General features: G+C 40.9%; 1 protein-coding gene across 6 annotated transcripts in view; it reads left to right on the forward strand.

Moving 5' to 3' along the window:
* Positions 1 to 3,277: 3,277 nt before the first annotated feature.
* Positions 3,278 to 22,106, forward strand: part of LOC109981324 (regulator of G-protein signaling 6) — a 44,449-nt gene continuing 25,620 nt past the window's right edge. For 3 of the 6 annotated variants that reach the window (XM_020630057.3, XM_020630059.3, XM_065947742.1), the window contains exons 1-2: positions 3,280 to 3,830; positions 6,870 to 6,966. In XM_020630057.3, the coding sequence (XP_020485713.1) occupies positions 6,883 to 6,966 (84 nt within the window). In that variant the 5' untranslated portion in view covers positions 3,280 to 3,830; positions 6,870 to 6,882. Of the gene's footprint in view, positions 3,831 to 6,869; positions 6,967 to 22,106 lie in introns of all 6 variants that reach the window. The other 3 variants (XM_020630058.3, XM_020630060.3, XM_065947741.1) reach the window with 2 other exon arrangements.

The raw sequence follows: 22,106 nt of genomic DNA on the forward strand, positions 1-22,106 counted from the left end.
CCTCGACTCACTGAGTGTTTTTTGAACATGGCAGATATAATATTCCAACCAGTAACATCAGCATTTCAGAGTAAATGGACACCAGTGGCCTGGCAGGAGGTGTCTGCCCCTGCTGTTGTGTTGTGATTAACATTGAGCTGCTGTTTTTCCACTTAGGCATGATTACATGAAGAAGTCAACCTGACACAAACAGAGCCAGGATCAGACAGAGTGATGGATGAAGATAACCTGAGAGATGCCAGGGTGAAGACAGGGATGATTAAGGAGCCAAATACCAGAGTACATCTTGCAGACTTAAAGCTACACTACAAAACTATTTTGTTTATTTCAGTGTTTTCATATAATTTTCTGTTTTATTTTGTTCTTCTCGCGTGTTGCTCGTTTCCCTTGTGTGTATTTGATTGTATTACTTCCATGTTTAACCTTTAGTGTTTCCTGTTTTATTTTGTAGTTCTTGTCGCCAGTGTTTCTTGTCTATTTCTTCCCGTCTGTCTGTTTTCCCTCTGTCATGATTGCCCCAATCAGTTCATCACCTTTGTCTTGTCTGTCAAACCAGTGTTTCATTACTTTCTGCTAGTCTGTGTTCCCTCCTTTCTGCAAACCTTACCGCGTTCATGTATTCATTTACTCCTTGTGGCCTCTCCCTGTGGATTTTGTTTGTGATTTTTTTTGTTGGATTTTTTTCAGGAAAAAAAGCCGTATTTTGTCTATTTTGCCAACACTGCCCTTTTATCTTTTTGTTATAAAATAAATAATTTCCAGTTTTGCACTTTTGTCCTGTTCGTTAAACTTTGTGACTATCAGTGGAGAAATGCATAATGATTTCTTCATGCCATTATTCTTCAAAACAATAAAACTAGGCTACTTCGAGCTTAAGACTTAAGTGTTCCTGTTTATGTTTGTAGTCAGGAAAGTATTAACCAATTCACACATCAGCTGGCTTTTCAGGTGTATGCAGGGATAACCATAGGGGATAACGGAGCAGTTGGAGCCCAATGCATTCAGCAATGACCCTCCTCCCATCAACTGTAACCTGATTACGATTTATTACACTCTAGTAAATAACTAATGCAAGTGCAACAATCTTTTCTTAATCATAACTTTCGATTTTAAATCTGCTTGATGCGGTGCGTTTCTCGACAGCCAATTAGTGCTTCCATTTTCTGCATGAATTTGTCGTTATAACCAAAAAGTATTGATATGCTGAACAAACAGTCACTTGCATTTTTACTTTTAATTTTATTTCTATAGTCATTTTATTCATATATGCATGATGAACTCATGACTCCTTAATGGAAAATGTGTTACTTTTTCAGACTTTTGCTGCTGACATGAGTAAGCCAGAGTGAAGCTGCGAGGTAACTTTTTATTTACACTTTAGCTGAGCCTCACCAGAAACAGACGAACTGAAGGCGCTCCTCTAAGGAGGAGGCCATCTCTCACTAGTTTCATGGCAATCAATCAAACGGGTTATTGAGCTTTTTCAGCTATTGTCTGACCAACAATGCTATAGGTACAAAGACAGGCTGCATGGCTCAAAATAGGAAAATTCTTCTTGTAAAACATAAAAAATACTAATATCACTTACTGATTTTGTGAAACCCAGGCTATGTTAGCTTTGGCTGAACCTCAGATGTGTCACACAGAGTAAGATGGAGTTGTCCAGTATGGTGAAACTGCAATGTCCCTCCCAAAGTCAAATGAGCATGTGAACATTTGTGTAAACAGAAAAATTGTGAGCTTGTCCTTCAGATCATTTTCCCATAAATAATGTGTGTCCTCTCTGCATCAACACATGTTGAGATGCAACATCTTCATAGCCTACACTGCTCTTTAAAAATCACTTTGAATACAAGCCTGTGTGGTGTGTGTGGTCAGTAGGGCTCTCTGGCATAATTCAGCATTAATGCAGATTACAGGAGGGCTGCCCCTCTTATAGCAGATTAGAGAAGTGACAGTCTGCCTGTCACCTTGTTAATGATCACTCCTTAATGCCAGAGCTGCTCATGGGAAGATATGCTGATCAGGTCAGTGCAGTGTGGGTCAAGTGTGTGGTTTGTTGTAATCAGGGGGGATGGGTGGGTTCATCTTAAACGGTAAATGTTAAGTGAACGTGTTGGTCACACTTTCGTGGGGGGGTTGTAATATACAGTTTTGCTCTTGTGCTGTAGAAATAGAAACTCATTAGAGAAATGTACGGCGTAAGCATTTAGGGCTGACGGTCAAATATATGATGTAATAGGCCCACCACCACTCAGTCGTGTGCATGACCTCGGTCTCCCTTGGTTACCACATTAAAAGAGATCAGCAGGTTTAAATTGAGTTCAAATTTTCTGAACTTTCCAACAACAAGATTTTTGCTCTTCAATGTGTTTATCTTGACTTTAAAAAAACAAACTCATTCATTTGAGGTATATTATGTTGGTGAGGAATATTTGAAGCGCCTCAGATATTTTCAAAAGCAGTGAGGGCCTTTACAGAGTCAGGACCTTTGCTTAGATAACAACACGCGTCGTCTGAAAGAGAGAGGGAACACAGTGAAGAAATGAGAAAGCAAGAGACTTCCTTGATAACTGGTGAACTGGTTCTGCCAACACAAACATCTGTGTGTGTGTGTGTGTGTGTGTGTGTGTGTGTGTATGTGTGTGTGTCTCTCTGTGTGTTCACTCTCCATGCATGTATTCACAAATTGGCTGAAGCCGTGTATTTCTGGAGTATCTTCCTCAGGGGGCTTGTGGGATCTCATTTATGGAATGGAAGGAAAAAAAAAAAATGTTCATTCGTTCTGGTTGCCATTTAAGCATGAATGATTCCAGAGTTTCAATGAAGAGGGAAAGGAACGACGGAGAGGGAGAACATGCAAGAGCGGGGACAGAAACACAATGCGTGTTTGCCATTTTTCAAGCACTAACAGGATTTTCTTTTTCTGAATATGATGAGGTGAAAGCTTAAAGATTAGAAATAAAAGTTGCGGATATCTTACTTTGGATCATAGCCTGCAGAAGATAACAGCCTCACACGCTCTTTTGAATGGGAATAGAAAATCATTATCTCTGAGGCTGTTTGCTCAAACACTCTGGATTATGTATTTATAGCCTGCGTGTGTCTGTGTGTTCAGGAACAGTAACTTGTTTTTGTATTAGCATTTCAATATCCTCTAATGAAATGTTTCTTATTTTCAGCATCGGTGGGCGCTGCTGCAGTGTGCATCCCTCTATCATCATTTCCTCTTCTCTCTGCATCCTCTCTCTCCCCCCCCTTTCTCTCTCACTGACACACAAACACACACTCTCTATCTCTCCCTCTGTTTTCCTCTTTATACTCTCTCTAATTCCTTTATCCCTCCCCCTTTTTTTCAACTTGATCTGCCCCTCTCCACTGCACAGCATCTCTCTCTCTCTGCCCCTCTCTCTCACTCTCTCTCACACACACTTTCACTCTTTCGCTTGCGCTTCCACTCGAGCACATGCAGACGGAGGGAGAGAGGGAGGAGGGATGAACGAGGTGCACACATGTGAGGATCTCCTGAACTGCCGGGCCAAGGCAGAACTGGTGAAGAGAGAAGAAGAAGAAGAGGAGGAGAAGGAGGAGGAATAGAGGACTACTGCAGAGACCAGCCAGCTTCTCTCTCTCTCTCTCTCTCTCTCTCTCTCTTTTTTTATATTTCACTCTCTCCCTCACTGCTTCACTGCTTTCATTACCCAGTCTTCTTCATCCCCTACTCTATCCCTCTGCTAATAATACCATGAACCTGCCTACTGCTTGTTGCTAAGGGGGAGCCGACCGGGGGGAGTGCAGAGAGTGGACCAGGCATTTTTGTGTTTTCTAAGGTAATACAAGCTCCAATGATTGCAGCTGTCAGGTGTCACAGATGTTGCATTGCATCGGGCTGCTCGCCTGCTGTGACTGAACTCACAGTCGGTATTGCTCTGGGTGCACCGGGCTTCTTCTGTGCATGCTTGTGTGTGAACTCTCGGCCAGTTTAATTCAGATGACTGGGTGTCTATTGGTCTGTTTATTTGAGTCACTGCAGGGGACTTTGCTTTGTGAGTATGTGTGTGTGTTTTCAAAGTCCTGCCTTTGTGTTTGTTCCCTCATAAATTGGTGCTTGATTTGTTCTTGGACTTGTGTTTGTGCATGGGAATAGAAACACACATGTACTTTACAAGTGGGCATGTTGGTCCTTTCTGGCTGACTTTCTGCAACACAGTGTGTATACAGTGTGTATTTCACCCGTTTCACTCTGACACAAGCTTTCAGTTCACATCTTGGACGGGGCCCTCTGTGGAGTTTGATTTGCATGCTTGAGCAGCTCAACTTGGAGGAAGTTGTTCTCTAGAATTACAGCTCACTGTCAACATGGGACCTTTTGCCACATCCCTGTTAGTAAGGTGCTATGTAATCCATACTGCCTGCCTGCCTTCCTATACGGCCCTTGAGGAGGACGCAAAGATTAGCTGTCTAATGTGTTCAGACTCTGAGAAAGAGCACAGATGTGTTAGCCAATGGGGAGCACTGCACTCCGCACTTCTGATGGCAATAACAAACACTGAGGCGAGAGCGGATGATTACTTATTCAATCATGCGCATCACTATGCTCCGTGGTGTAGTAGTGTTCAACAAAAGTCACAAAAACCACCTTGTGCATTTGCTTTTGTGCTGGTTGCACGCTGCATTTTAACATTATATTTTTCTCTACTGGTGCTATTTTCTGCAGATGATCAGACTTGTAATAGTAAACTGCTTCAGTTACATAATTCAACTAAGACCTACTTCAAATCCCCCTCTAGCAGCTGGCCCTTTGCAAGATGTCGTGTGTTACAAGTTCAGTTTATTTATGAAGGTTTTATATTGTGCCTAACATGCACTGCTCATCAACAACAGCCTCACATTTCTTCTTTTAAGACAGATAGCTGTAGTGAGAGTGAGTGGGTCCAAGTGAGCTGTTCATTTTTTTGCGTTTATAAATTATAAAAAAGTATGAATGTGTTAAACTGAGGAATTTACTTCCTTACCCCTCTTCCTCTGAAAATAGTAGAACTAACAAATGGATTAACCATTTTTTATGTACACAGGAAACTTCATTGGCAAAGGGTATTTGAGGCTAAGGAGGCCCAGTGGTCAGAGCCGGCTATGAAAATCCTTAGTTAAGCAGAATTCATTCTCATGAGGGAGAAGGAGGGAGGGAGGGGGAGACAGGCTGAACTTAGACGTGGCGACTCTGTAGAGGTTGTAAATAAATCAGTAAACAGCAGCTCTCAATGAAAGGAGGACGCCTGCAGGGTTAATGTGGGGAATGTTATCAGACCAAAAGTTAACATTAGTTGACTGATCCCAGAAGAGTCATCAATAATCACTATGCTAAGCATAAAACAACTACAGAGTTCGCGTTGACCACAGTTAAATCTCAGCAATACCTCAGTGAGTGTTCATCTGTGTAACACAGAAGTTTATTTTAACATTAAGTGACTGTAGAAACACTCCTTTCTTGCCTTTAAGAATTCTGCCTGCTACGATAGCATAAAGGTCAAACTGTCCATGAACCCTGATTTTAACACTGACATAATATGCTAACCTTTAATATGATCTTTTACAAAACTGGATCCAAATAGCCCAGTTGTGATACTTAGACCTAAGTTCACAGTTAACTTTGTGTTTGGTTAGGTTTTTATGCTCTTGGCTGAAAGAGCTTTTCTGTGAAAAGCCCCAATGACAAAACTTCAGGTAGTACGCTGTAGCCATTCAAGGCACATGAGGGTGATGAACTCTGTAGGAAAATATTAATATCACACGCTGAAGCTAATTACTCAGAGCTTCAGCTGAAATGATTTTAAATTGGATTCTATTTTAGTAATCACTTGCATTGATTGTAGGGGATACTGATGGAATAATCTGTACATACTACTGCAGTCAAACTGAGGTAACATTGGGAGCACTATCATGTGGGGTTACAGGAATTTCAACCGACAGCCATCACCGTACCTAGCTTACTATTCCTAATGTTAATAGACTTTATAAAGAGCTCAGCATTCTGTTTCACACTCTAAGCTATCGATTAATGCATTTATGAAAATAAGTTAAGCTATGGCAATTATCTATATCCCTAAATATTAACTTATTACACCAAAATTTGTTTTGTTAGCTTTTGCAACATAACTGCTAGTTCAGGAAATTATTGTTAGCACTTTATTTCTACAATTGTCCGCTTGCTTTTCACAACATTTCAACTTCTTCTGCCACTTTTACTTACACTTATTTCATCAGTTTGTCCAACCACTTTTAGCGTAACACCAAAACTGTTTAACCCAAGCTTTAATTTTACTATTTAAGCGGTGTATCCACTCCTTTTAGCCAACACTACCTGTTGGAACTGTGTCAATACCACATTTAAGCAGCCGAGTTTAAGCTATTTGGCGACTGTTTTGTCCTCGCTGCTTATGCTAACTAGTTTTTGACATTTAATTTCAAGTGTTCAGGTGTGACAGCTAAAATATTTTCTTATTCAAATCTTGTCAATTACAGTAGTTAAGCTTCCTATACTCCTTCATGAAGCCCTTGGTGATTGTTTTTAGTATATAGAACCACTGGGGTATTTGATGCTTCGGGTTTGACTTTGTATCTTAGTTAGTATTCACCTTACATCAGCCTACCTGAGCTCTCTTATCTCTCTGTACTGCGACAGGCGTCTGCTTTCCAAGACAGCAGCATACATTTTGACGGCTGAATGTCATAACAATAAAGGGCTGGGGGAATTTTCAGTTTCCAGGGGAAATAGAAATTCTAAGTGATATTTATCAAACCCTATTTTGTGTTGTTCCACTGTATATTGGATTGGGGCATTCATGTCGTTCAATATGTTCTTTTGACAGGACGTTGTGAAAAATGGCGGAGGGGACCAAAGACCAGGCAGGGGTGGGCACCACTGATCCAGAGGAGGACTCCCCGAATATGATCGTGTACAGAAAGGTAAGGCTGACTCTATTTGTGCTGCAGTATGTGGCCTATATGTAGGGAGAAACATTGGCTGAGAGGCAATGACCCACAGACAGGCTTCTGACAGCTCACTGGTCCTCGTCAGTGTGTATCTGACACACTGGTTTCACTGTCGGGTGTCAGAAAGTCTGTGTTGAAACAAGCACAGAGCTCTTTCTTCCGGTCCTTTTACCCCTGTCAGGACCTTCTCCTCTAGCAACACTAGTCCAGTAAACGTAAGCTCTCCAATATTTTAATGAGCTCTCAGTCCCATCAGTGAGAGTTTGGCCTGTGAGAGGTCCTTTAATGTCAAGGGTAATTATCCTGCTCCTATGGCTCCTCATTCTCAATAGCTGCTGTATGATTTTAGAATTTAGAGGGTTTTGCAGTATTGGTGGCTAATTACGAAGATGTTCAGGTGTTGGTGGAAACAACTGATTCTCCAGGGCTGGGAATGGAAGCTGCCAATGAGCTGGTGGTTATTCCTCCTCGACTGACAAATAGCTTATTATTTCTCTGCCAGCACACTGACAGCCCACTTACATTAAAAAAAAGCTTCTTTTGATCAGACTCAAACCACAGGATCTACTGCGGGGAAAAAGCGCAATATAAGCAAGACAGATTTGACAGATCCTGTCCCCCTCTTCTAAATCTGTTGTTGCATCCCCAGTCTAATGAGTGTCCATTTTATAAAGCAGCGTAAACAGATTAGTGGAACGATGGGCGAGACAGGTTGTGAAATAAATCTTGGCAGTGGCTCGCTGGTGTTTAAAATTCTCTTTTAGGCGTGTTGCTGCAGAGTTTCTTGTAAACCATCTTTTTCAGCAGTTTGCAGCTCACCTGAAGTAACTGTCAGAATCCCTTTTATACTCAGAAACTTGTACTCAGGATGATGCTGCTGCTGCTATAGGTATTGTACACTATGAAAATAGTATCAAACGTCAATGGTTGGCAGCTCAAGCAGTAATAAAAGCGCATTGGTAGCATACATTCACTAGTCTGCTTTAAATACTGAAGCTGCAAGGAAGGCAGTGAGCAGTTTTAGTCTCTGCCAGGAATCAAGGGATGATAATCAATAACCCAATGGTATCTGCCCTTAAAGCCCTATCTTCATAGCTGTCAAAAACCCCTAACTGCTGTGTCTTTTTTCTGTGTTTGTGTTCCTATTCTACATGCTGAAGCATTCATTGTTTATTCACTTTTCTCATTATGCTCAATGTATCATAAGAAGCTGTCACGCTGCACCGACAGCACACTGTGCTTGCATGTAGCATAAGGCATCTTCATGGATTTCACAGCAGAGCCTCATTACGTAATGCTACACATGCCTGGAGGCGATGCATTTAGAAGGCTAGTTTTTGCTTGTCAGGATGCCGCCTGAGGAAAACATTCATCATTTCATGTTTAAGTCATTTGCAGCGACAAGAGACAGATGAGTCTGAGAGTGACAGGATGTTTTCCGAAGGATGTACTTCAAACCAAATCTGGCTTTGGTTTGAAGTTTTAGTAGGATGAATGCTGAAACCAGTGAGGAAATTATTTTTCCCCTCCAAGGAAATAATCGTTTATGGTCTTAACATAATTGACTTTGAATTAATTGGTTTCGCATTTAATTTCTTATATTTAACCTCAGTGTTGCGCATCAGCTGAAGATGTCACAAAGGCCAAACGATAGAGAGGTGCTGGGTCTCCAAGGGCAGTGAGCTTGTCGGTCTGGACTCTGTGGGTGTGCAGCCTGGCGTGGTGTGAAGCCTCTGCTTGCAGAGAGGCAGATGGCCGCCAATATGCTCAGCCGCCTGGGAAAACACTGTCAGCTTTATCCCAAAGGCCTGAGCCGCTGTCAGCGGAAAGATATCAGCATCTTACTGAGAGAACAAAGAGGGTGAGGAGATAAAAATATTTCAAAGTGTGGGCAGATCCTGTGTGAAATATATAGCAGGTAAGAGTTGAAACAGCTTAAATATTGCTTTATCCGTTGCAAAACTATTAAGTTAACTGTGTAGGCAGTTAGACAAGGTGAGTGTGATGTATTTATCCATTAGAGAGGCTGAGTGCTCAGGGTGGAAGGAGCTTGTCTCTTGTTCATACAGTGTAGCTGCTGCAGAATTATCTCTCTCCCTGTCTCTCTTCAACCCTGATAAAGAAGATGTGAAGCAAAACAATCCAATAGCTGCAAAAATGTTCTCAGGAATATGTGGAGAAGATTTTGGAGGAGCAGAAGTATGCTGTACACATACCGTGCATGCACAAACTCACACACAGGCTTCTGATCCTGTTGTTTTGGGGTTTTTTTTGCCTGCTATATTTGGCATGCTTACCAGACAGAAAAAGTCAGGTAGATGAATATGAGTGGCACCAAGAGAACCTTAGGCCTTGATGTGAAGCACAACTGTGCTGGGAGATGCAGTTAAGCTGTGGAGCAAGATTACTTAACTGCTCTGATGTTGTAACTAACAATTAATAGATAGCATATTTCATCCCTCGATTTTTTTTCCCCCTTTCCTCTCTATGATTAAGGACTGTAGCTTGCATTGCATGGCTGCCTGGTTTTTGACACACAGTTAATTGTCCCCTAAAGATGAAACAACTCCTGTCCTACCCAGAGCAAGTGAAATACACTTACTGCATCACCTCTTTCTTTTATTCAGGTCATTAAATGTTTGACAGGATAATCCTCTGCAGTCATACCTGAAGGCGGGTATGATAATCACAATATCTGTGTTACAATCACACAAAACTGTCATCTAGATAAGTCTTAGGAGCCATTGGGGGGAAATATCAGTAATGAGCCATGAATGTAGGTTCAAAGGTACTATTTGGTGTCAGTGGCCTTTGGATGTTACTGTGTCATTCTTTAGCTCAATACACTCCAACGTTTTCTTAGCTAGCAAATGGATGCAGCCCAATCTACAGTATAAGACAAATTAGTTTGTGGAATTCACTTTTTAGCCTCGCTAGCGGCATGGCCCTAAAACAGCAAGACATTTCCCCATTTTGATCCAGACTGAAAAGTAAATATTTGATGGGTTGTCAGTTATACGTACTTCAATGGATAAATCCTGCTGACTCTGCTCATTCCCTGCTTGTGGTGGGCATCTCCTTCTTGCTTTACAGGCTCTATGTCCTGTTGTTCAGGCTCTTGTATTCTGGATTTTATTGTGAAATAGAATAGAATAGAATAGAATTACTTTATTGATCCCAAACTGGGAAATTGTGGCGTTGCAGCAGCAGGTTGTCCAAACACACAATATGAGCAAAAAAACACAATATTAGCAAATATAAACACAATATAATATTAAATACAAAGTAAATAAGCACTAAAAATATCAAAACTAAGAATGGGAATAAAACCAGGATTTAATTTAGCATTACTAGTCTTAAATATGAAAGATTAAATGTAAATGTGCAAAAATAGAGTTGAAACTTCCCCTTATACCACAGTCTAGGGAAAATGAAGAAATTGTTGCTGCTTAGCATGCCTCTCCATCTTGATTTCCCTGTTATAACTTTGTTGAATCTGCTCATTTATGCCCTAAAAACAAACATGTACTGGAAGTAGCATACATGGGAATCTGGCATTGTTCAGCTAATTGACTTTTTTTTTTTTTTTTTTTCATTTTTAGACTCTAAACAGCCAAAACCTACCAATCCATACAGACACCATTGATTTTTTTAAGCTAGCAGGCTTACTCTACATCGAGCTCCTAAAACAGCAGCAGGTGGAATGAATACTATACCTAATTACCGGCACCTTGTTTTCACCAAATACTTAGAAAATAATCTTTGTATTTAGCACCAAATAGCAAATGTTAGCTATCTTACATCCTTAGCTTTGATAACAGTGAAAACAAAAAAAAAACGTTTTACATTTTGTCTTTCACTTATCCGACAAAGATGCATTCCCTACAGGGACAGTAAAATGTTTTTTATTGTACTGTTAAAAAATAACCTTTGATTTTCATCATGAGCATGTTAGCATTGCTAATTAGCATTAAGTTCTAAAGTTCTGCTGGGGCTACAACAGAGCTTTTAGCATGGCTGAAGTCTTGTAATTATTTTTTACTACCCCCCCTTTCCATTCCCTTTTTTCAGCTGTTCTTCTGCTTCTTGCTAATTAATAATTGAAGCTCATTTCAAGTGTTCCATCTTTAGAAAACTATCTGGTCCTCTGAGACATCATCTCTGCCCGTTCATCTATTCATGTAATGCACAGTTTCTATCATCCCTTCGTATTTTTATCCCTGCATGGATGTGAATTGGAATATAAAGATGACATGTCTTTTATTGCTTTAACAAAACATCATATTTCCAAATCAGTTTGACAGATCTTTAAATTTGCATTTGTGTGATCATTACACTGTTGCGTTACATGATAGTGGTCGTTTGCTGCTGTAGGAGCTATGGGGTGACTTTCACAAGTAAACTCATCTGTGTTTGTCCTCCAGATGAAATAGATGTTGCCTTTACGTAATCCGAGTGATGGGAGAGGAAGAAATCACTTTTAAAGCCTCCTTAACCTCCCTAACCATCGTTGCTTGTCTAGGTGGGTTCTGATTGCTTAACAATCAGACACAAAGGGAGTTTAAGCCACGCTGACTGATGCTGATGATGTGGCCATACTGGAAATCTGTATAAAATTACAGACAGTAAGTCTCCTTCAAGTGGCAGGAGAAGATGAAATTGATGTTAATAACAGCTTCTTAAATTGTCAATTCACCTATCACCGCATGGACTGACAGCTGGTCAGGTTTAAACGGCCAAGAGGACTGGATCGCTCCAGTTCTGCTTGTCTTTTTGCTGCCGTCCATGAGTCAAACTTTGCTCCCTCTCGGAGGTGCCCCTGGGGCCATTGGAGGCTATATCTCCCCTCTTTAAAGCCCAAGGTGTCTCCTGTCCACTACTGGCTGTTCCTGCGTGCACTTTAGATAACACAGTCCAGCTTCACACTGTGGATATGAAACCTGCAGCTGTATGGATGAGCTCTCCCTGTCTTTTATCACATATGAGCATTTTAACACCATCACCACTTGCACCATTGGGTGCCTTTATCTGCCGTGCTGGTATGGGCTAAAGCATCAGGGTCACGCTGAAGCCTGAGTGCCTGCATGCTAAGTGCCAGTGTGGGCTGCTTTCCTGGTTGGGTCAATAAGATAAAACAACAGTAACAGTGTAAAGCGCTAACTCTTATGTAACCAACTCCTGTGCTGTGTTTTGGCTCGTCTCTAGGCAGAAGGACCAACACGTGAAAATCCTGAAAGTTCACAGGAAGGCAGATCATAATTGGATAGTAATTCACAGTGTTTGGCAGCAAGTGCTCTGAGATTATTCGACTCTTCCATAGAGAATCACTATGACTGAATAAAAGGCTTTTCTCCAGCGAGGAAACTCCTTCCTGTGCCAGAGCCTCTGCTGGTGTCCTTCCCTTTTTTGCACATTGCTGACAGTGTGCTCTTAAAGCAGCACATTAAATAATGCAGCCACTGTTTCGTAGGCTCCATAATGGGTCAGAGGAAAGAGCTGCATATGCTTATAGGTGATGTAAAATAGGGTGTTTTTTGGTTGCAGCGGTAGGAGATTCTGCTGGCATGAGTGTGTCCCACTTCTAAACGCCCTCCAACCCCCCCTGAGTCCCCGACTAATCTCAGGCTGTTTGGAAGCTTACTTTACCTCCTCCTGTACTCTGAATAACCTCTGCATCTCTGCAGGACACTCAGCCGACTAACTGCACAGCCGATCAGAGGAAAATGCTAGAAATATGTACAGTATAGGATTACAGCAATTAGACTTAAAGAGGATTTCCACATCGGATAAAATGTCCATTAACTGTCCGGGTTTGATGTTTATTACCATCATGGAGGAAGCTGTTGTCGGTTAAAATGCTGTCGATGATGCTGTTAAAGAAAAAAATCTTGTGTCATCACCTACAGTAAATACTAATGGGTTATTGGAACACACTCTGACGCTACTGTATAAAAAGCTGCTGGTCGCAGGTGCCTTCAAGTGACAATATGACAAGTTTGACAGCAGTGCCTCGCTGGGCTAGCTATAGCCCCGCGGTACTGCTGACAAACTGAATTAGTGAAAAAAAAAGGACGCAAAACAAGAACAGGCTTTACCAGTCCAACATGGTTGTGTTGCTTATTTGGCAACAGATATATTCAAGGCAACAGAGATTGTAAGTGAAGACTGTGCTTAGAAAAGTCAAATCAAGTAGTGATATATCTGTCATAATCCTTTATATTTATACAGCTTGTGTTTGCATCAGCATGTACTTTGTTATTTTGAAATTACAGGCCACTGAAGCCATCTTGATGTTGTAACGCTTTCTCGTTTCACGTTTTGTAGTTTTTTTGTAGTTTTCCTGTGTATTGATAACATCATTTATTTTATGTTTGTAATGTTGTGATTTTCAATTTATTTTAGGACCCCATGAAAACGAAATGGTTCATTTTAAGGGGTTTATCCTCATGGATAAATGTTTGTATAAATACAGGAAGATTAAAAGAGAATAAGGCAAATATAACAGAAGCAACAAAAAAGGAGCACACTCAACAGTAAATACAGCTTCAGGTGCCACGACCCCAACAAGACTAAAAAAGAGACAGAAAAGTCAGCACACTAAATATCCTTTAAGTTTCCTTCATCTGGAGCAGCGTATACAAAACAACAATGGATGCGTTTCAGCACTATGATGAAGGATTGGAGCTGGTTTCTGTTCTGACCAGGTCAAGTACCCCCCTCGTCTTTCTTTGCTCTGGTTTGTTCTCCTCCAACTCCTCAGAGATTTCTCTGGTTCTTCAGGCGATAAAGGCGATCTTTTACTACACCCTTAAGTAGGTAAGAAGGGCTGCTCAATTATGGCAAAAATCCTAATCACCATTATTTTGATTGATATTGAGATCAGGATTACTGAACATGATTACTTGTGGATTTAACAACACCTGCTTCATATGCATTTAGGGAAGTTAACATTCTCAACAAGTTATTAATGAAAATCGTGAAAACTGTATAACAATAATAATAATAATAATGTTTTTGAGGTAGTGGTGATGTACTCTTGTAGCCAAAATATAACAAACAGTTTGAAACATTTACCAAACATGACAAAACCTTTGGACAAAACAAGCACAACACGGCATGCAGCACCGTTATCATTTAATCTCGATTATCTTGTTTTCATGATCATGGGAAGCCCAAATCAAAATTGAAAATGGATTAATGTCCCAGCATTAGGTTGAGGTTTTAGGACCTTTTTTGCTGTAAAAGGTGTATTGTTAAAAAAAATACTGACTGCAAAAGCTTAAAGCTCTTTTGTCCTATAGCAGCTCGCAGAGATTGAGCAGTAATCACTCACAACTGATTTAAAACAAATTGGCAAGAGGATTCCACCGCGTTTACTGAGAAGGGTCGTAACCATAAACAGTCGTTTAATGTCTGTGTTTGGTACACAGGGTTACAGAAGAGCGAACAAACAAAGGAAAAGACAAATGTTAGGTCCAGGAAAATCTAAGCAGAGATTAAGAATGGGAGAGCTAGACATTTTGGGAAAGAAAAATCTGGAAAGTTTGGCACTGGGCACAAAGACAAACAAACACTGAGGGGAAACCGCACAGAAAAATAAACACACATGAGAAGGAAGGAGAGATTCTTAAATAAGATATAAGGTGAGTTTTTCTTTACAAAAATCAATGGGTAAAAAAACATTAAATAATTGATGACAGAGGAAGCAATATAGGACATCACAACAATGCTGTTAATGTGCAAGGTATCACAAAAGACATCTAAGGCAGATCTGTATCGATTATTAAAGTTGGTACCTGAATCATTTGTGCATGCAGTGTGTGTGCAGAACGAACATTTTAACACTTGATTCAGCGTTTAGGATGCTGAAGGGGAGTTTGCTCATTAAAAACTTAAAGGAACATTCAAAAAACAAAAGTCATAAGATCAAAGACATTGATCCTTAGTATGGAGTTACCACAAGAAAAGAACAGTTTGAAATGAACAATTAAACAAAATCTGTAAATCCTGAAAAATTGTGTTTTCAAAATCTGACCCCATGGTCACCACCAAAGAACCTCACTGCTGTTCGGCTCTTCCTCTTTTTTTTATCGTCTTTTGGCTTCGATGTCAGCTGCTCTTTTTACTTTCAACCCCGGGGGATGTTGTTTAGAAATGCTCCCTGCCTCCCCTGTCCTATTTTCACACTGCTCTTCAAAGAAAAAAAGCGTCTCTTGTCACTTTTTTTTTCATTTTTTGTTGGTGGTACATTTTATCATTGAATAATGAGAATGTCCTCAATATGCTGAAAGAGCTGATAAAGTACAGCTGTGGTGAAAAAGAGCTTCATGCTACTTGCCTGATTACAAGATCTGTAATGTCTTAATCTCTGAATGCCTCATTAGTCCGATCGTTCTCTGTTCTGAAGCTAAAAGAGAGAGAATGACAAATATCAGAAGAATCTACGAACCATCTCGTTCACACATGGCTTTCAAACAGCTTTTAATTACCTCAGACAAAGACACTGGAAAATAATACAGGGACCTACGTCTTCTCATACAACAGAGACAATGAAAAACGCTGATCAACAACTTGTACGACAATTGGAGCAACATCTGCCAGCTCTCCCATTTGAATTGTTTGCAGGCACATGTGATATCAGAAAGGATATCAGGTAGGTCGAAATGATTTCCCCTTAAAATAGAAGGTCTGACTCAGACGAACAGACAGGCAGTGTCATCTATGCCCTGTTGAACCGCGGGTAATAACCCATTGTCTGTTGTCGGTGTGCTGAGACTCTCTGTAATTGTCTCTGGGTTTCGGCTGCAGCAGAGATGAGTCACCAGGTCCCAAATGATAATCTCAATGGCCAGATAGTCTGTTTAAATATCACTTGGCCTCCACCGAAAATGAACCTTGTGTCCCTGAAATCACATCATCGACCTCAGGTCACATCAGACAACCATGGCGCTTTTTTTAGATTTCTCATTCAAGTTTTTCTTCATCGCTTCCTTCATCGCTTCAAAATAATAAATTAGTTAGACAATGACTGAAATGTCCTTTTGTGTCCGTACAGTTAAATACTGCCGCGGTGGTAAAGCTCCAAACAGCCCATTTGTCAAAGTGGACATACCGTGTTATCCTCTGCTTTACGCAAGGTGATTTCCAATTGCATCACTGACGTTATTGAGGCTGGACTGTCTGGTATTATTTGAGTGAGTTAGATAATCGTGGCAGATTTTCTTCTTTTTTTCCCCCCTTCTCTGCTTGGAAATAATAGAAATGTCCTTGTGGGAGACCTTGCTGTGTGGCAGTTCCCATTTCCACTCCAATTGCTTAGTCAATAACTCATACGGCAGAGGCCAAATCCATAACAAAGCCGTGATTACTTTCATCAAACTGAGTGAGAAGAGAACGTCAGCAAGGGAAGCTCTACTCTTTTTTTATTTTTTTTTTACTTGGCTGGATGAAGGTAAATCCTGCTGTTATATTTTGGTCTGAATAAAAACTATTAGAAATGTACCTTAGGATTGGTTTGCATGAATACAATCTGTTCAGATTTTATGCACAGATACATGAGTCCTCCATGCCAAGTATCTTTATCTCCATCCTAGCCAAGCAGGAAACCTTTAATAATCCCAGCTTCCTCCTCAACTACTTACACATGTCAGTCTACATGAGCCTGATTCATTTAGACACTCCAATGCATCCAGCTCTAAATCTGACACCACCGCATTGGCTTTAAATGGAAATTAGTCTTCATTAAGGGGGGGAAGACAGAAGGAAGGGAGTGCCGAAGCTTATAAGCTGGTCATCCAAGTCCAAACATAGAGAGAGAGAGAGAGAGAGAGAGAGAGAGAGAGGGAGGCAGTGATGCTGCAATAAGGTGGTAACACGAGAAGGGGCTAACATGGTTATTCCCACGCTTCAGAGGAACAGCTGGCAGCAACAAGCAAATACACATTCATAAATGAGTGTTTTTGTTTTTCCACAGAAAAGGCTGTTTGTTTGAATATGACTAAGACTGCCTCTAAACCAGCTGAACACCTTACCTGAAAAGTATGAGAAATATATAATTCTGTTTGGGGACCTGTAAGTGTCAGTTAAATAAATCAATCTTTATTTGTACAGTGCCAATTCATTACAAATGTTATCTCAAGACACTTTACAAAAAAAGCAGGTAGAAGACCGTACTCTTTGTTATATTATCTACAAATACCGAACATGAATCCATTATGAGCACAGCACTACGCAACATTTAGCAATGTTACAGTAGTAAGGAAAAAAACTTCCTTTAAGAGGCAGAAACCTCGAACAAAACAAGAATCATGTTGAGCAGCCATCTGCTGAAACTGTGTTGGGCTTTGAAAGTGGGAGAGAGTGAGACGCAGGAGAAAGAAGAAGAATAGAGACAAACAGCAACAACTAAACAACAACAATGAAAACGATAGATTTAAAGGTACAATGTCAGTAATAATGGTCAGAGTATGTGTAGTAATAGCAGTAACCGCTTAGTGTGATAACAGACTGATCAATTTTATATTAACATTAGCAGACGTTCAGTCTGTCAGTTGTTATGCCCCACCATAAGGCGGCCCTATGGGGCTAACAGCAAACCATACATTGACCCATTAAAGGACACTAACCACCTTCACAAAAGTCAAAACAAAGGGATTTATTACAATATGACACACTAAATGATAACAAAGATCAAAAGAGAAACAAAAGACACCAGCCAATCCCTGTTTGAGCAGCACAGCAGTCCCAACTCAAAATGCCTCTCCTCTCTGCAGCCAGCACTGGCCTTTTAAGCACTGAGGCCAGGTGTACCTCGTTGTGCAATTAGTAGCTTCACCTGGGCTGGAGACAACAGAGGGGGAGAAGGGACACAGGGCACAGGGAAACATACAGCTGTAACACAGTCACCTACTATTTAAAGCTTTTGGTCATCATTTGTGATGTAAACTTGAAAATCATTCCCCCGACATCAAACTTCTGGAGTCATTTACTGAACATCTACAAAAAGAAGTTGTACCAAGCACTTCTTGTTCAAAAGTCAAATTACAAAAGACTAACAAATCTTTGTGTACACCAGAATGTAACACTATGAATGCCTTTACAGGGAGAGTTCTCAAAAAAGGTCTAAATTGGTAATATGCTGTATCAAGACTACAAAGACATGCAAAAGGCACACAAACATTCTTGCTGTGGGTTGCAGCCAAACAAGAAGCTGTGATGTACAAGTCTTGAAGTCTGGACATTTAGAAGATTTTTTTTTTTTTGCACTTATATAACATATCCTGCCATTGACTGTGTTTGAAGTATACTAAGCTCTTAAGTAGCTAATAAGACAGCTGGAACACTCCAACAGGAAACTAAGACAGCATAGGAGTCACCTTAAGGTTTCTCCTCTTTTGAAAGCAGAGGTCGAGCCAAGTTCCTGACCTGCAGCCTGTGGAGCCGAGTTAGCTTGTCTTCGACATGAAGTTGATTGACCTACGCATGTTACAATATAGCAGCAAATACATCAACAACCTGAAATGCACTGGGATGACCTGTGATCTGTTTGAAAATGATTGAATTGATCCTGTATACCTCTGTGCCTCCTTCCTGTAAAGTAATCAGCTTGAATGGAAAAAGTAATTTTGCTGGAGGAGTGGTGTAGGAAATATCAATATTTACAAAGCTCAATTATTGTTTTTCAGTTTTTGCATCAGGAGCCATTAATTATTCAAACACTTAGATCACGAGAAAGAAGGGGCACTAGCAGATGGAAGGTCTTAGAATAAGTGGTGACTAAGTCAGCACCGTTGTGATCGATGTCCAGGGCTTTGCTGAGTTTTCACAATAATACAAAGTCATCAGCGTCGTTAAACTGACATTGTTTTTCTAGATATTAAGGGACTATTTGAAAATGTCCCGGCTGTGTGAAGACAATTTTAAGTGTTATTATTCTAACAGTCATTCTTTCTCTCTTTTTTTTTTCTATTCCACTGATCTTTATCCGAGGTCTGGACATAACTAACTGGACTATAGTGATGTGCAGAGTCCTCCAGCAGGTGTAGCTGAGCATATTGTGTTGCTAAATTACAGCCAGCTGTCAGGCACAGATAGCACACAGCCAGGGATGAAAACAGAAAAGGACACTTCACTTCACTTTGAAATATGTTGAGAGGATATTAGATCACAAAGCATGGCTACTCCCCTCTCTAGGAAGCTTATTCAATAATTCAAGGGGGGCTGATGGTTAGGTTGCTAATGCTAGCTGTGCTGACATAATAGATGGTTCATTCTTTTTTGGCTCCCCTGAGGTAAAAGATTCAAAGATTTATGAGCAAATTTGGTCGCTGCATGCTTAACAATGCATTGGCTAGCACTGGGGTTAGTCTGGTGACATTATAGCTAATCAATCAGCAGTGAGTAAGGACTTGACGCCATAAAACACCCACTGTAGCGCTCACGTTTCACTATCTATTGATTCTGTCATTCAGTGAGTCTTTCACAATACAGCTTGGTAACAAACCCTGTAATGAAACACATTTGTTCTGCCTGTGATGCATTCACCTCAGGCCTCAATTGGTTTCATTAAAAGATGGTTTGAGGATGATAATTGCTGAGTTGAGTGCAGGGCAGAGGTTGACAGCGTGAAGGCAAAGTCCTTTGCGGGTCCCTGTCAGGAAGACAAGTCATCACCTGCAGGATTGAGGACACATTACAGGTGTGTGACACTGCCTGCTGCCCCGTGGCACTGAGAGATGAGATTTTCCCTCCACATGTCACCCCAGCTGTCTGAATTAAATTACCAGTATCTGCCAGTTGGACGTAACAAGGCTTTATTTCCAGGGCTCCAAAATCTGTCACCCAGAGCTGTTTTTCGTAGCACCTCATCCGTCTTGTGCTTCAAGAAAACCGCTTCATGATGCCTGGTTTTACACAAAAAGCCAACTGGGGAATTTGCTGCTCTCTTTTTTTTCAGTAGTTTCAGCTTGTGCCAGTTTCTGAAGGTCTTTAAGTGTCCGCTGGCACATTTTTCCCCCCTTTGCTGTATGCCTCCTTTCTTTCAAAACAGCCCTTTTCCCTTAGTCCTTTTTTGTGGTTTTAGTAACACTCCTCGCCCCTGAAATCCCGACAGCATCCTCGCTCTCGTGTGGGAAACCAGCACAGGTAATAGGGGCGTCAGGTTTGTGGAAAAACAGTGTGAGTAGCACCGCGGCGCACATGGGAGGAGTGGAGCTTAATGATACACAGGAGAGCTATAAAAGATCTTTTTTTTTATTCCAGTAGCCATGACAGGAAATCCATGCTTCTTGAAAGGTCAAGGGCCTGTCTTACTCACTAATTGCATGTGAGCATCTGCACCAATGAGAAGGAACAGAGCTAAGACACAACATAGCAGAGAAGCAGCGTAACATTTGAGTTAAGGTAGAAACTGTGCAGAGGATTGAAACATACCCACTCCCGACAGAGAAAAGGAATTAGGAGCAGATGGTGTTTTAGAGTGCTGACATTAAAAAATGAATTTGAGCATTACTTTAAATCAAAACTTAGCAAAGCTGCTTAAGCTAGAATACATCATGTGGTTGCATGCTTCACACTCAACACCACACATCCATTCAACACTTAACTAATAGCAGGCCAAAGAACCATCCAGGTGTGTTGTAAAGGACGGAGCCGAGCACAGATTGGAGAGGTCCAACCTGCCCAGCTCTTCAGTTCATAGACATTAACTATTGGTTTCTCAACTATATGAATATGAAGTCCAGAGGTTCACCCTTGTATTTTTCATTGAGTGATATTTTATTTCCAACAACACAAACACATCTGAGATGTTCAGTTTAGTGACTAAAATAGCTTGGTTAATTTCTAGCAGCCAGCAGTAATCAACTCAAACTTTGCATATCCATAGATCTAAGGTTTTGAACATGTTGGGATTTTATCAATAAAAACAGTTCAAATTGATATACATTTTTGACAGCAATATCCTGGGGGGGGGGGCTCAGCTTTTTTTAGATACATATAGTGAGGCTCTAATGATAAAATGTTGGGAACCACTGCTTTTGATTGACAAGTCACTTGCAACACAGTTTCTTAACCTGGACGGAGAGGCAACAATGCGTATCCGACCTGTCATCCAGATATGGTCACTCACTTCTGGTTCCTCGAGACAAGATGAATACCAAATAGCTGCACTTGAGGATTTAAAAGAGGTTTTGTTAACCAATAGGTGACATCACGGTGGCTAAACCTGCCTCTTATATAAAGATTAGGATTACTTTGAACATACTGATATGGTCCAACAAAGAATCGTTTTTTTCTGTAAAAAGGCAGCTATTTCACACTGCTTTAAAAGTAAGTAAGTAAAGAGTGATTTTGTCCACTTTTAAAGCCCTTCATCTCCTTTTCTCAAAGATTAAACTACTTAATGAAGAAGTTTGTCTCCCGTGTGTCAGACATCAAGATCAGACTTGTGGGCAAAGGGAGGGACGAGGCAGACCTGGGCTTGAAGATGCCTCCCCTCACCCTCTCTCTCCTTTCTCCTCTCTCTCCTTTCTCCTCTCTCTCTCTCTCTCTGTAACCCAATTACTAACAGGCCTTAAGGAATGGGACCGGCAAGAGTGGCCTGTCAGGGGACCTTGCCAACATCAAAGACAGACAGATGGTCCTGAGGTTTTACCTCCTCACACCAATCTTCTGCAGATATTAAATGATTAGGCACTGCAGTGGCCCAGATATGAAGACAGAATGAAGACATATTGATTGGAATTGTGGAAAAGCCTCAAACAGAACTCAAACTCTGTCACCTCTTCCACAGACACAGCTTCCATGAGCTCCTAAATTGGCAGCAGCAGAGAGAGTTTTGCCCAGCCTGAGTGAGGCCCACATAAGGGGCTCTAAACACTGAGTCCCCTCACCCCCATCCTCGAAATAGCAGTTATTATCTACTACTTCTCACCCACTGTCACACTATTACTCATGTCCACTTGGACGTTGTAGCTGCATAATGACAAACACTCAAATTCCTCCAGTGACAGACTATTTTCCTCCATTCCAGCAGTCAAACAGCAGATAAATATTCCAAACGTCTCTATGGAAGGAACTTTGAAACAATCATGCAGATAACAGCAGATGCTTTT

The sequence above is a fragment of the Labrus bergylta genome, chromosome 18 (genome assembly GCF_963930695.1).
Source record: "Labrus bergylta chromosome 18, fLabBer1.1, whole genome shotgun sequence".
NCBI classification, from domain to species: domain Eukaryota; kingdom Metazoa; phylum Chordata; class Actinopteri; order Labriformes; family Labridae; genus Labrus; species Labrus bergylta.